The following is a 13,270-nucleotide window of genomic DNA, read 5'->3' on the forward strand; positions in this document are numbered from 1 at the left end:
TGCATTATTTTACCTGCTGCAAGAGAGGAGGACAGAATGAGGGTAAAGACATGGTGGTGGGAGGGGGTGTTTATTTTTTTTTCCAGCTTTGGTTTTTTTTTTTTTTTCCATTTAGGAAGTTATGTAGATCTGGGTGAAAGAATAACTGAATATCTAGAAAAGGTGCATTGGCAAAGCTAGGCCTATTCATCCAAAGAAAGAAAAAGTCAATCAAAGAATATGATAAAAATAAATTTAAGATATAACAAATGTCATGGCATAACTCTAGTGCAGCATAATTCTTGGAAGACCTGCAACTGTTGAACTCAAATTAAAGTAAAGAAAATATAGCTAAGAAGTTAGTGTAACCCAGTGGAAAACGTTCATCTTGTTGCACTGAAACAGTAATGCTGTGTAGACTCTACTTCCCGAAAAGTTTTTATTCTTGAGAACAGTGTATATATGGCCTAATTTAAAATGTTTTCTGTGGGTTGGTTAAATGTTATAAAACTGTTGTCCTGAAATTATTTCAAGCTTGCAAATAGCACTGGCTGTGGAGAGAATATTTTCTAGAAGGACTCAGATTCATCACTAGCACTGCTGCTGTAGAGTTAGAAGAGCTCGTAGAGATGTGGGAGAGAGTGTGGGTGAATCTTAAAATAATTTGATCTATTTCATTTTTTTAAAGTTTTTTTTAAAAATAATGTGTTAATTTACAAAACAAGGTGGATGTTTGGAATCTTTATTGTCTCAGACAAATAATCTTGTGCCTTATAGTCCTATTTTCTAGGCTGCTTTGGAAGTCATCTTTTTACTTATTTTCAAATATTTCAAACTCTGTTTTGTGAAGGGGTTGTTTGACTTCAAACATTTACAAACTGATTATAAACATTACATTTAAAGTTGTCATAGAGTTTTTAGGCCTTAACCCTTCCACTTAGTTTTTCAGATATTGAATATTATGGCTATCTTGGAGGAGTTTCATTCATTCTTTGATAAATATTTGCCCAGTGCCTGATATATGCAATTAGCATCCATTTCTGAAGGCTAAATATTGAGTTCTTAGGACTTTATCAGAATATAAGTCTTTGAGAAATGAGAAGAATTCTGAGGGAAAGGAGCCAAACGTATGTTCAGATACTGATGTTTAAGAAATTTTTTACACATATGCATTTCAAAGTATGAAGAATATATAAACATTATGCTCAAAGAATCTAAATGCAACTGTAAATGCAGTTACATTCCAAATACAAAAACAAGGAGAAGGCACTGGTATCGTCTTCTAGTATTTGGGCTTGCCTTTTTTTTAAAAAAAAAAGACATTTTTCTCTGTTGTACTGTTCGAACATCTTTCTGCAGGTTGTTTTTTTTTTTTTTTTTTTTGGAATGATTTTAGATGTTCAGAAAAATTGCAAAGACAGCAGTGAGTTCCCATGTACCCTTCCTCCAGCTTCCCCTAATCACCTTACATTGCCACAATCTGTTTGCCAAAACTAAGAAACTAACATGTATTGACTAAACTACAAAACTTATTTGGATTTCACCAGTTTTTCCACCAATATCCTTTTTCTGTACTAGGATCCAGTTCAAGATACCACACTGCATTTAGTTATCACAAGTCCTTTGTCTCCTCTGATCTGTGACAGTTTCTTTTTTTCCCTAGTAGTTTTTTTTTTTTATTTTTTAATTCAATTTTATTGAGATACATTCACATATCATACATTCATCCGAAGTGTACAGTTGTTCACAGTACCATCATATAGTTGTGCATTTATCACCACAATCAATTTTTGAACATTTTCATTACTCCAGAAAAAAGAATAAAAATAAAAGCAAAAAAGAATACCCAAAACATCCCATCCGCCCCCCCCTTTATTTGTTTAATTTTTGTCCCCATTTTTCTACTCATCTGTTCATACACTGGATAAAGGGAGTGGGAGCCAAAAGGTTTTCCTAATCACTCAGTCACACCATGTAAGCTATATAGTTATATAGTCCTCTTCAAGAATTAAGGCTACTGGGTTTCAGTTCAACAGTTTCAGGTATTTCAATACACTAAAAACTAAAAAGGGATAGCTATATAACGCATAAAAATAACCTCCAAAATGACCTCCCGACTCTGTTTGAAGTCTCTCAGCCACTGAAACTTTAGTTTGTTTCATTTCTCTTCACCCTTTTGGTCCGGAAGACTTTCTCAACCCCACGATACCAGGGCCAGGCTCATCCCTGAGAGTCATGTCCCACGTTGCCAGAGAGATTTACACCCCTGGGAGTCAGGTCCCATGTAGGAGGGAGAACAGTGAGTTTACTTGCAGAGTTGGCTTAGAGAGAGAGGCCACATCTTGAGCAACAAAAGAGGTTCTCTGGAGGGTGACGGTCAGGCCCATTATCAGTAGACTTAGTCTCTCTTTTGCAGTAACAAGGTTCATAAAGACAAGCCCCAAGATTGAGGGATCAGCCTTCTAAATTGGTAGTCCCCAATGCTTGTGAGAATATCAGTAATTTCCCATGCAGGGAAGTTTAATGTTTCCTTATTTTTCCCCAGTCCCTCAAGCGGGCTTTACAAATACATTTTTATTCTCAGCCCAAATTACTCTGGGATGTATCAGGGCTTCACACTAACCTATACAAACCAACCAGATCTCACTCCCTATCCAAAGTTCCATGTAACTGTGTTTGAATAAACTGACTATACAAGTTAAATTATATAGTGTACTACAGGAAATATAGATTTTGCACCAAATAAACATCTCTTCCTTTGGTTGTCACACAGAAATTGAAATTTTAAAACACCATCAATGTCGTCCTTTACTCTTTAGTCTTATTTGCCTTAGTCCTAACCAGATCAGCTTCACTGATATCTCAAATTGAAGTCTGAACTCTTTTTCAGCTTTTTTAATAGCTGCTGTATGGGGTAATACTGACTTTCATAGCTGCAGAACTCTAGCTCTGAGCCTCAGGTGTCACACAGATACCCAAACTTGTGACAGTTTCTTAGTCTGTCCTTATGTTTCATGGCCTTGACTGTCTGAAGAGTACTGGTCAAGAATTAGAATATGTGCATTTTAAAAAGTTATTTTTAAAGGTCTTGACCAAGAAGAAATAAATAAAGAAGAGAGAAAATAGGAGAGGGAAGGAAGGAAGGAAAGAAAGAAAAGAAAAGATAGAAAATGGGAAGAAAGACTTTTTTCTTTCTTCTCTATTTTGTCAATAGAGAACTTCATTTGAGACAACAGATGTGGCTTTCCAAAAAGTTGAGGTGACATTATCCTGCCCCAAGCAGTGCTGGTCACCTGGTTCCTTGACTGGGCTGAACTAGTTGTAATAGGAATTGCCTCCATGGGGTGACTAAGAAGATTCACAGAGATATGAATGAATTCAGCCTTACACGGTACTTGGTGCCCACAATCTCAGAAGCAGAGGAAACTGCTTTCCTGCTGGTTTTAACTGAAGTCCCAGGAAAAACTCTGACTGGTTAGGCTTGGGTCACATGCCCATCCCTGAAGCAATATTAGTGGCCAGGAGATGGGGTAATCTCATTGGCCAGCCAAGAATATGCCTGCCCCTGAGGTAATCTCATTGGTCATCCAGGAATATGCCTGCCCCTAGGGTGATCTCATTGGCCAGCCAGGAATAGGCCTGCCCCTGGACTGATAGTGAGGAGGGTTTTTCTTCAGAGCTACAGAACAGACATAAATATGTGTTCATTTCACCTTGCAACCCATTTTTCCTGGGTTATGTCCTGTGTCTCTTCTTTTCTATTCATGCTGCGTTCCAGCTAAACGGTGCCATTTTTCCATGCTTTGTTGCCTCCTTGGCCTTGCTTTTATGTTTGATAATTTAACACATGCTCAGGAAATGTATAGTTGCCTTAAGCCTAATTGGATGTCCTGGAGTTATATGAGATCTTTCTCAGAGATCCAAAAAGAGCCCGTGTTTAAAAAAGGAAAGAAAGAAGAAAAAAAGGAGAAACTAAATTAGTTTTGAATCTTGAAGAACTGCCATTGGACAGACTTTATGAGAATTCACAGTTGAGGTTTGTGTTGGAAATATTTTTTCTAGTTGGTAAGTTTCATTGTGTCAGGTAATGTTTGTTTTATAAACTTATTTTTCTGGCTTTCACATCCTGAACCACTGAATGTGAACTGAATGCTAACTATGCTAATTGCTGGTTAAATATTTAATGCTCAGTTTTCTCTTATCAATAAATTTCTTTCTCTTCTCCTTTTCTTTCTTCCTGTCTTCCTTCCTTCCTTTCTTTTTTTCAGGACCTGGGGATTCCGAAAGTGGGGCATATGAAGCGAATTCTCCAGGGAATTAAAGAGCTTGGAAGGAGCCACTCCCCTGTCTGAGGTGTAATCATTTCGGTGCTATTCCTTGGAAGAGAAGTAATTGCTACTTAATACAAAGTTCTTGGAAGCAATTTGCTATCCTTATAGTTTTCTGCATCGATAAAGTAAGCACCACTGAAGCACCTCGATGGCTTGATATTTTGCTGAGGGTGAAAGATTTGGTTTGAGTTATTAGAAAATATGTTTGTGCCAAAAAATACATTCCAAGAAGCCATTTTCTTATTGTGCAGACCTGACTTGTTCAAATACGATCATAGTAGTAAAAAGGTAGGAGGAAGCTGAGACAATTGCGTTGTCTAAAAGATAGACTTGCAAAATGTTTTCTTTCCTTAAACCTGGTCTATGTAATATTCTTACTGCTCAACTGCATAACAATATGCGGTTAAAACTCTTTGGATTCATTATTTAGAAGTGTTGGCCTCTTCTTTAAAACAATTGGTTAGGAGACTAAGATCTAAATTAAGCTGTTTCAAATAACAGATTGGTATCACCGCAGATTTTCTAGTGCTCAGTGGTCAAAGAATATAGTTAAAGCCCCTCAAATACTATGAATGAAAGCAAATCTTAATGCACGGTATTCCTGCCTGAATTGTCTTTCTTTTCCTTGCATGTCACATCTAATATTGTAACATTTTTAACGGCTTTAATGTCAGTTTTAATAGAATTTAATTTATTATTCCCCAAGTACCTTTTTGCTGGCTATGGGCACTTATCTGTTCTTTAAGGTGGAATTTTGCATAAATAATCTAACATGTAAGAATTTGTGAACATAGGTCGGTGCCATAATCAACAAATGATATACATCTTATGTAAACCGATTCTATTTCAACAAATCAGAAACAGCTGGTGTGTAAATTAAGAAAATTCTCTGGGTATTTTCATAAAATTACATGATCTGTTTCCTAACAGAACATATTAGCTTTCCAAAGCAAAATTACCACATTTTGTTATATTTAATTTCAATGTAATAATTATTTAACATTCTCTTTATTTATAACATAGTAGACTGTTGACATCCAGGAATTCCCCAAGGAGTTAACTGAGTCTTTGTATACTTTTGGGTCACCCTGACTTACCCGCTAGCTCAGTGGCTTTCTGACACAAGCTCCCCAATGAAAGAGATTTCAAATTTTGCTTCAGGGCTTTTCATTATTATTATTATCTCAGTTAATTCATGCATCCTATGAGGTATATTTTATTTTCCTTTTTAGAAACCGTTAAACTTTTGACTCATTAGGAGTAAAAATTACAATTATCAAATCTTTGAAAGCCAGAGGGCGTACAGATCAAAACTCCCAAAAATATCCTTAAACTTTCTTTAGACATTATATACCAAAATATTGATTATAATAGTTTTAAAATGTCTTATATAAGAGAATAAAATAGGGTACTGACCCAGCTGTGACAATTTTCATAAAGCAGCCGTCTAGGTGCTCAATAAATACACATGCATGCACACACACACACAATATACATACGTATGCATACATACACATATGCACATATATACACTTATATGTATATATAAACACTTGCATAGTCTTGTGATATTTCTAGACAATTGTTTGCCATATGTTGAGAGAGAAATATATATAGAAGACCATTTCAAATAAGTTATTGTCAGACATAATTTAATTATAGCAAAGGAGCTTAAATATTTGACACTTGTCCATTGCTTGGGTATTTGACCACTAAAATTACAAAATTTGGATATAAATTTTTTTCAATATGAAAATGATTCTTTTTAATTTTTAATTTTTTTATTAGAGAAGTTGTAGGTTTACAGAACAATCATGTATAAAATACAGGATTCCCATACACCACCCCACCACCGACACATTGCACTGTTGTGAAATATTTGTTGCAACTGGTGATAGCACATTTTTATAGTTGTGCTGTTAATGGTTGTACTGTTAATTCAACTCCATGGTTTAACTACACATTTGCCTTGTGTAGTCCCATGGATTCTTTTTTTTTTTTTTTTTTTTTTTTATCTTCATTTTATTGAGATATCCCATGGATTCTTTATAATTTTTTTTTTCTGTTGTCATGTCTACAATCCAGCATTTCCCCCTTCAATCACATTCAGATATATATTTCAGCACTGTTAATTGTGTTCACGATGTTGTGCTACCATCACCATGGGGTATCTATTTTAAAAGTGAACCTAGTCGGTTCCTGAGCAACTGGGTCTGACAATAAATTTCACCTGTTTAAGTTGTGAACAAATGGGAATGTTCCAAAGGGAATTATATCACGTAGTTTCAAAGGGCAGTGAGCTATGCACTTAATGATATTAATTTTACAAACATCTATGAAATGAAAAGTCTCCTTGTTCAGTCCTTTTACAGCCTCCACCCTGTGTGGGGTCCTCTCTTCTAAGTACTTTCGTGTGAAAGGAAAAATATGAGATACCAGGTTCTCGGAACTCCTCTGAGATCACAGAGCCCTGTGCAGCCCTTCCAAAAAAAAGGCAAGTTCGAAGCAAGGAGCAGAGAAACTCTAGAAAATAGTGTGTGACTATGAAAATCATTATTGATTTTCACTGTCCCAAAATATCCTTTCACCGATAGTAAAGATTCTCAAGCTATTACATGTTCAGAATTTAAGAGTAAGATGAAAATGATTGAAATTTTGTTTGCTGTTGCTTTTTTCACTCTTAAGCAACGTCTTTTATATATGCTAAACTTCAGTCACCAGAATCCTTAATTAGCTGGAATTTTCCTGCATAAGGCTTTGGATGAGGGAAATCCCTTACAATGAAAATGTTCTCTCTTCTGTTAAATGAGAGCACGTTTTTCCGTAAGCTTTGGCCATGTATGGCTGTGTAGGACCCAGATCGCTGTACTCACACCTGTTTGCCAGGACAGTGCCCTCAGCACCTGTCAGGGTCACAGAGGAACCAGCTTCTTTTTGTAGATAGGGTTGCAAAAACACAGAACAACTGTAGGAAGAGCTGCTCCCTGGGATCTGATCCCACTGTGGGAGCACAAGCAAGGCCTCTGTTCTTTGACCCAGGCGTAAGCTGGGTGAGAAAGCTCAGCCTGCATGGGGTTGCCCACTGTCGTCGCTGTCACCACTGTCATCCCCGTCACCACTGTCATCCCCACCCACTCCCGGCTAGGCTCTCCTGCACGGGGAAGATTTGGGAAGGGTGGGGGGGGGGGTGCAGCCAAGACCCACTTCCTTTCCCGGGCTCATTTTCCAAAAGGGAAGGGGACAGGGTCAGTCCTGAGTAAAACCTCAGAGTATGCAGTTTCCCTTCAGCATCTTCCCTCCTGCCTTTCTGAGATTTTTTCCCATGTCCTGGCTTTCCATCGTCCCACGTGGCCAACACAATGCTGGCCACTCAGATTCTCACTGCCTCACTGCCTTCTGTTCATCTGGCCCCATCAGCTGTCCCACCACAAAATTACACACACACACACACACACCCTTTCCTCCCACCCCAAACACACATTCTGGTCATCTAGCTAAAAGGGTTAGGAAGAAAATGGTTTATAGAAAGTCGTTTTGCAGTTTGCATTTTATAAAAGGATACCTGCTAATCCAAATAAATTGAGGGGGCCAATATTTTGGGGGCTGGGATATATATTAATGTTCTGTCTGAGAAGAGCTGACCCAGGAATGTCAAGATCTGTGCTGTCCCTGTGGCAGCTCCTAGCCCTGTGGCTATTTAAATGTAAATTTAATTTAATTGATTTAGAAGTTCAGTTGCACTAGTCACATTCCAAGGGCTCAGTAACCGTAGTGGAAAGTGCAGATGTAGAATATTTCTTTTACTGCAGAAGTTCTAGTGGACAGCTTAAAATGTGGTCCACGAGCCAGCCACAGTCAACATCACGTGGGAGCTTACATAAACGCAGACTCCCAGGTCCGCTCCAGACCTACCGGATCAGAATCTTCTTTTAGTAAGATCCTCTGGTGATTTACACTAGCCTAGATCCCTTTTGTCCCTCCTAGATATCAGAAATCCCGGGTCTTCAGAAGGTCCTCAGAATAGCTGGCTGCCCACCCCATGTTTCCCATGTCTCCAGCTCACCCCAGAATGGAGCTGACACATATTCTTCACCCTAGCTGAAGTGTCTTCTCAACACTTACTTCTAATTCTGTTCTAGATAAGCACAACCTTCCCAGTGGTTGTGTTTTGGTCGCTTAAGTTGAGCAGAAGAGAAGGGCTGACCAGCAGAGCTGGCCACTCTCAAGCACCTCACCCCACCTTTAAGTCACTAAACAATCCACATTTGCTCAGTTTTCTGCCCACTGGTATGCTCATTTGTTCACAACTTAAGTCCCAGGGAACATTTCAGAAGAATATGTACTTAGATAAGGAAAGACCAGCTCAGTCCCTTAGAATTTGTACATTTTCATTTATCAGTACATTATCCTGTTGATTTGGTTCATGCCTGAGGGTACATAGCAGCACACACATAAATTAGTCATTAGGCATGCCAAAAAAAAAAAAAAAAAGATTGCAAGTAAAATGAATGTTTCACTAAAGCCCTCAAAGAAGGCATGTTTGGCTAGATACAGATCTGTTTTTGTGTTATGCTCATTTATCTTGAGTTTTACGTGGTTAATAATACCTTAAAAAAGTGCCTGAAAATAACATCTGATATGTTTGACCCAAAAAATGCATAATTAATTCTGTAATGAGATCTTTCCCAATGATTTGTCAGAAATCCTTCACTTAATAATTTTTGCATATTGGTTTAATTTACTAAAACATCCTTGCCCCAAGATTCTTTAGCTCAGTTTACTGAACAAAGAGGACACTACTTTAGACTTTGTGGAAATTATTTTTAACAGGAACCCAGGAGGAAATATTCATAAAAAGCAATGACTTAGAAAATTATAGTGGTTACCTGTATACATCATATCTAAAGCAAACTGTCCATTATCTCCTCCTGGGCTGTCAACATAGTGGACTTTCATGTTATATAGATGTGAATTCCTTAAAGGTAATAGGTTTTAATTAAGCTACAAAAACATTAAGTCTCTCAATCTTGACCTCTAGCCCTCACCCCTCTCCCCCACAATGAGCACGTCTTGCATCTTTCAGATGCAGGCTGGATAAGAAAATCCGTTTAGAGTTGAATAACCCAAGTGGCAGTTTAAAGACACCAAGTGCTTTAAATCAACGGAAAAGAAGAGTGCAAGTGACGATTTCTGATATGGTAATTGTTGGCCAGTGGACTAGCCACACGGGCAGTTTCCACAGGGCTTGACTGCCCGCTCTCCTGCTCCTCTCACTCCCCCGCCCCAAGGGTGGTGAAGGCCAGGAACTCATTTCTCTTATGGCACCTCTTAGTTGACCTTTCCAGAGCAATCTCTGTCAGATGGTTAATAGGATGCCTTCCTGCAGAAACTGCCAAAACTACACGTATGGTAATACTGGTTTTTAGAATACTCAAAGCATTAATTTTTAAAATCTTTACCATTGTTTTCTCTTTATTATTTTTTCCAAGTCTTTGTTTAGAGATATTTCTATTGGAAGTGAAAAGCTATAAAGTTTTATCATTACAGAGAACAGAGAAATAAAAGACAGCTGGGCTGTACCTATTTGTATAATTCATTCTGTTATTAACAGAGTAACTGAGGCTGTATTAAACTCAATCACAGTGTTTAATATAGACCCCAAATTACATAATATAGTTGAACAGATCAATTGCTATTACGTAACAAAGATATTCTATTTACATATATTTATATACTCTCTTAAGTTCTTATGCACTTCCAAGTTTTAGTTGGAAAAATAAAATCCAAGCCACTACTTGAGAGTTTTAAAAACTCTACATAAAATATATCTTTTAAGCTACAAGTGATTCATTTCATAGGAATACAGATAGTCTGGATGTTTCGTAGGAACTGCATTTCAAGAATAAATTAACCAAACCTAAAGGAATATAGGGTTTCTTTTAAAATGCGTTAAAATAAAGGAGATTGATATGCAATAGAACACCATAAAAGTAGGCTAATGCAATTAGATGTACAAGCTAAGAAGGAAAAAGAATTTATTTTGTGGTCCCTGATGTTTGATTGCACTACTGTTTGCCACAGCTTAGCCATATCCAATTTTATATTCTCTAAGTGTTATGCTGATTGTAGCTAAAGATTTTCTAACAGTTCTGGTAACTGGTAATTAGTGCTGTGAAAGATTTTGGTATTGTAATATTCCCAGTTTGTGAGTTATATATATTGTATATAGAAGATGACTAATAAATTGAAGTAATATATTTATGTAGAGCTGGGAAAATATGATGATTATTTTCAAATCTTCAAGTAAGTTGTACTGAATTTCTTCCTTCTTTATAAGCGAGATAAAAGTCTCACTTTTATGTTAAAATGTCTATTTATACAACAGGTTTCTCCTTTTACTAGTTTTATGAATTATCACATTAAAATTTTTTCTTCTCTTTTTATACCAAAATAACTGTCACGCCGACTAGTCAAACTGCCAAATTGTATTTCAGTTTGCAGGACTTTTGGCAGACAAGAATATTTAATAACAAATCAGCTTTTTATATTTTGTGGCTTTGGGGGGCAAGGATTTTTCCTTTGAATCTCTATATGTAAGGCAGTGCTAATACCGGCAAAGACAAAAATAGACAGTATTACTTGCAATCATCAGTAGAAGGTTTCCACCCGTTGTATAAATCAGTGCATTTATTAATTATGTTTGGACTTTACTCTTTTTTACAAGATGCATATTCTACTCTTTTCATGTAATAACAGCACTGTCAATGATACACTTACATACTTGAAGTGCTCATTTCTGTCAAACAGATGCCCAATTTTTTTTCCTTGCTAAACAAATGGTATTTTTTTGACCATCATGAGTAGCTACATAGTAATAGGAACTCCTTTGATCAGAAATAATTTTCATGTTTCAGAGAAATGCAGACAAAGACATAAAAGCCAAAATGAAATTGCTAATATTCAAAATTTAATGTAGCCAAAGGATTCATTGTGCTATACTTACCACCTATACTTTTATCTTCAAATCAGAACTTCTTTGCTGTGGTAAATTCTCCATTTTTGTTTTAAGGGAGCTCTCAGTCATTGTACCACTGTTATGACATTCAAAAAATATGAAGAATTTTGAACTCAAAAGGCATCGCATGCCTCTAGTGGCCAGCTCTTGGTCCCAGGGTGTGTGTGTGTAATATATGTTTGAATATGACTGTGGGCTACTTTAGAAAAGAAATCACAATGGGTCATGATTTATCTGTTTCTGTCAATTAAGTTGATGGGATTTTAATTGAGTTTTGGATTATTTCTGTTTGAAAGTATTCTCTATTCAGCTGTTTAAAAACATTAAAAATTTAAAACATGATGGCACAACATTCCAAACAGAATAAAATCACAACTGTTCTGACTTCATGTGAAGCAGTGTTGTACACCAAAGAAGTCACTTTAACAAGCCCTAAATTCTACTGTTTTATACTGTTTCACAATGTAAGCAATAGATGATTTAAGAACGATCATAGGAGAGTATGAATTAATTTACTATAATTTCAAAGAGTTTTATATTAATTTTACTATTGCCTAAGCAATTATTGAAAAGAAAGGGGAAAATATGTGAGAAACCATTATATGGAAAGTAAAGGAAAAAGGAGCTTGAGTGGTAATGTAGCAGATTCGGAATGAATAGACATGTTTCACCTTGCATTCTAGAATCCCAAAACATAGGTGAGATGTGTGCTAGAGACAATATTACAAAAACAAAAAAAGTCAGTGATGAAGTCTGACAGTGAATCTATATCTTATCAAAATAACCAGTGGGTTCTACCATTGAAATTTAAAAGTCAGTGAAGCAGGCAGTTTCCATGGCCTAATCTTTAGAAACATTTGATATAGTCTGCACAAATAAGTGTTTTTTACACGAGGCAAATGTTTGTGCCCCCTCTACTTAGTGATTGAGAAGGGGAGAACTTGTTAGAAGGGCTTAGCTAGCTCCTATAAAGAACACTGGTAAACATGGGTCAGATCACAACCTTGTAGACCAAAGAGATTTTCATAAACCTGCTGAGCCTTAAAATCATTAGCAATGATGGATTTCCCTTTCATTTGAAACAACAAAATCAAAAACACAAAAAACTGAAAATATGTTAAAGAGCTGAACTCTGTAATTCTTGAGATAGGAATATGGCTTTGTTTTATTGGGTTTTCTACACCTGAGTTTGGCCCTGGCTCATTGTGTCCTTTTTACAAGCAATTTGTTTGGGTGCCTGAGCTTCCCCAGTTAGAAATGGAGCACATTATTAATTGTGAGTACTCAGTAATTTTTCTATTACAAAAAGAAATAGATAAGTGTGAATCATATCTACGTTTGCCATTTCTTTCCCACTGTCATTTTAGATATAAAGAAAGGCTTCCCAAACTACAGCATGAAAATCAAAAGTACAAGTTAATGTCCCTTTGATGTTCAGTTTGAAAGTTAGAGTGAATTTGTATGTATAGTACTCTCTGTTCCAGAATAGGTTATGGGTATGTTCATCTATTTACTGCAGGTTCATAACATTAATTTTAGGATAGGCTGAAAACTCACTTCTGACTTCCTCAAAAATTTTGAGTAGTTTTTTTTCTATGTTCACCCCAAACAACAGTTTTATATCCATGAAAAAAACATATTGTATGTGCATGTATATTTTTTATTCAGGCCTTGACATCCTTTCTTAGATTAACTCCCTGGAAGAGGAAAATGTCTGCCTCTAAGATGGAGGTTTAAAAAATGGAGGAGGAAACTTCATTATCTAGTGTTATCCTATGACATCACTTCTCTATCCTGTGGGAATTCTGAGTCAGTTTCCTTTCCTTTTGATCTGTAGCGTGGATAACTAGCTTCATTCTCTGGCCATGACATTATATTTCCTCATGCAAAGTACCTTAAAAACTTCCCCCAAATAACTAAACTAGAGAGTGTCTTAATCATTACC

General features: G+C 36.5%; 1 protein-coding gene across 5 annotated transcripts in view; it reads left to right on the forward strand.

Annotated features, from left to right (window-relative positions):
- The window catches only part of DGKH (diacylglycerol kinase eta), a 260,817-nt gene extending 251,993 nt beyond the window's left edge, over nucleotides 1–8,824 (forward strand). For all 5 annotated transcript variants that reach the window (XM_037800613.1, XM_037800616.1, XM_037800614.1 and 2 more), the window contains one exon: nucleotides 4,248–8,824. In XM_037800613.1, the coding sequence (XP_037656541.1) occupies nucleotides 4,248–4,331 (84 nt within the window). In that variant the 3' untranslated portion in view covers nucleotides 4,332–8,824. The remainder of the gene's footprint in view (nucleotides 1–4,247) is intronic.
- Nucleotides 8,825–13,270: the final 4,446 nt, after the last annotated feature.

The sequence above is a fragment of the Choloepus didactylus genome, chromosome 12, assembly GCF_015220235.1.
Source record: "Choloepus didactylus isolate mChoDid1 chromosome 12, mChoDid1.pri, whole genome shotgun sequence".
Classification (NCBI taxonomy): domain Eukaryota; kingdom Metazoa; phylum Chordata; class Mammalia; order Pilosa; family Megalonychidae; genus Choloepus; species Choloepus didactylus.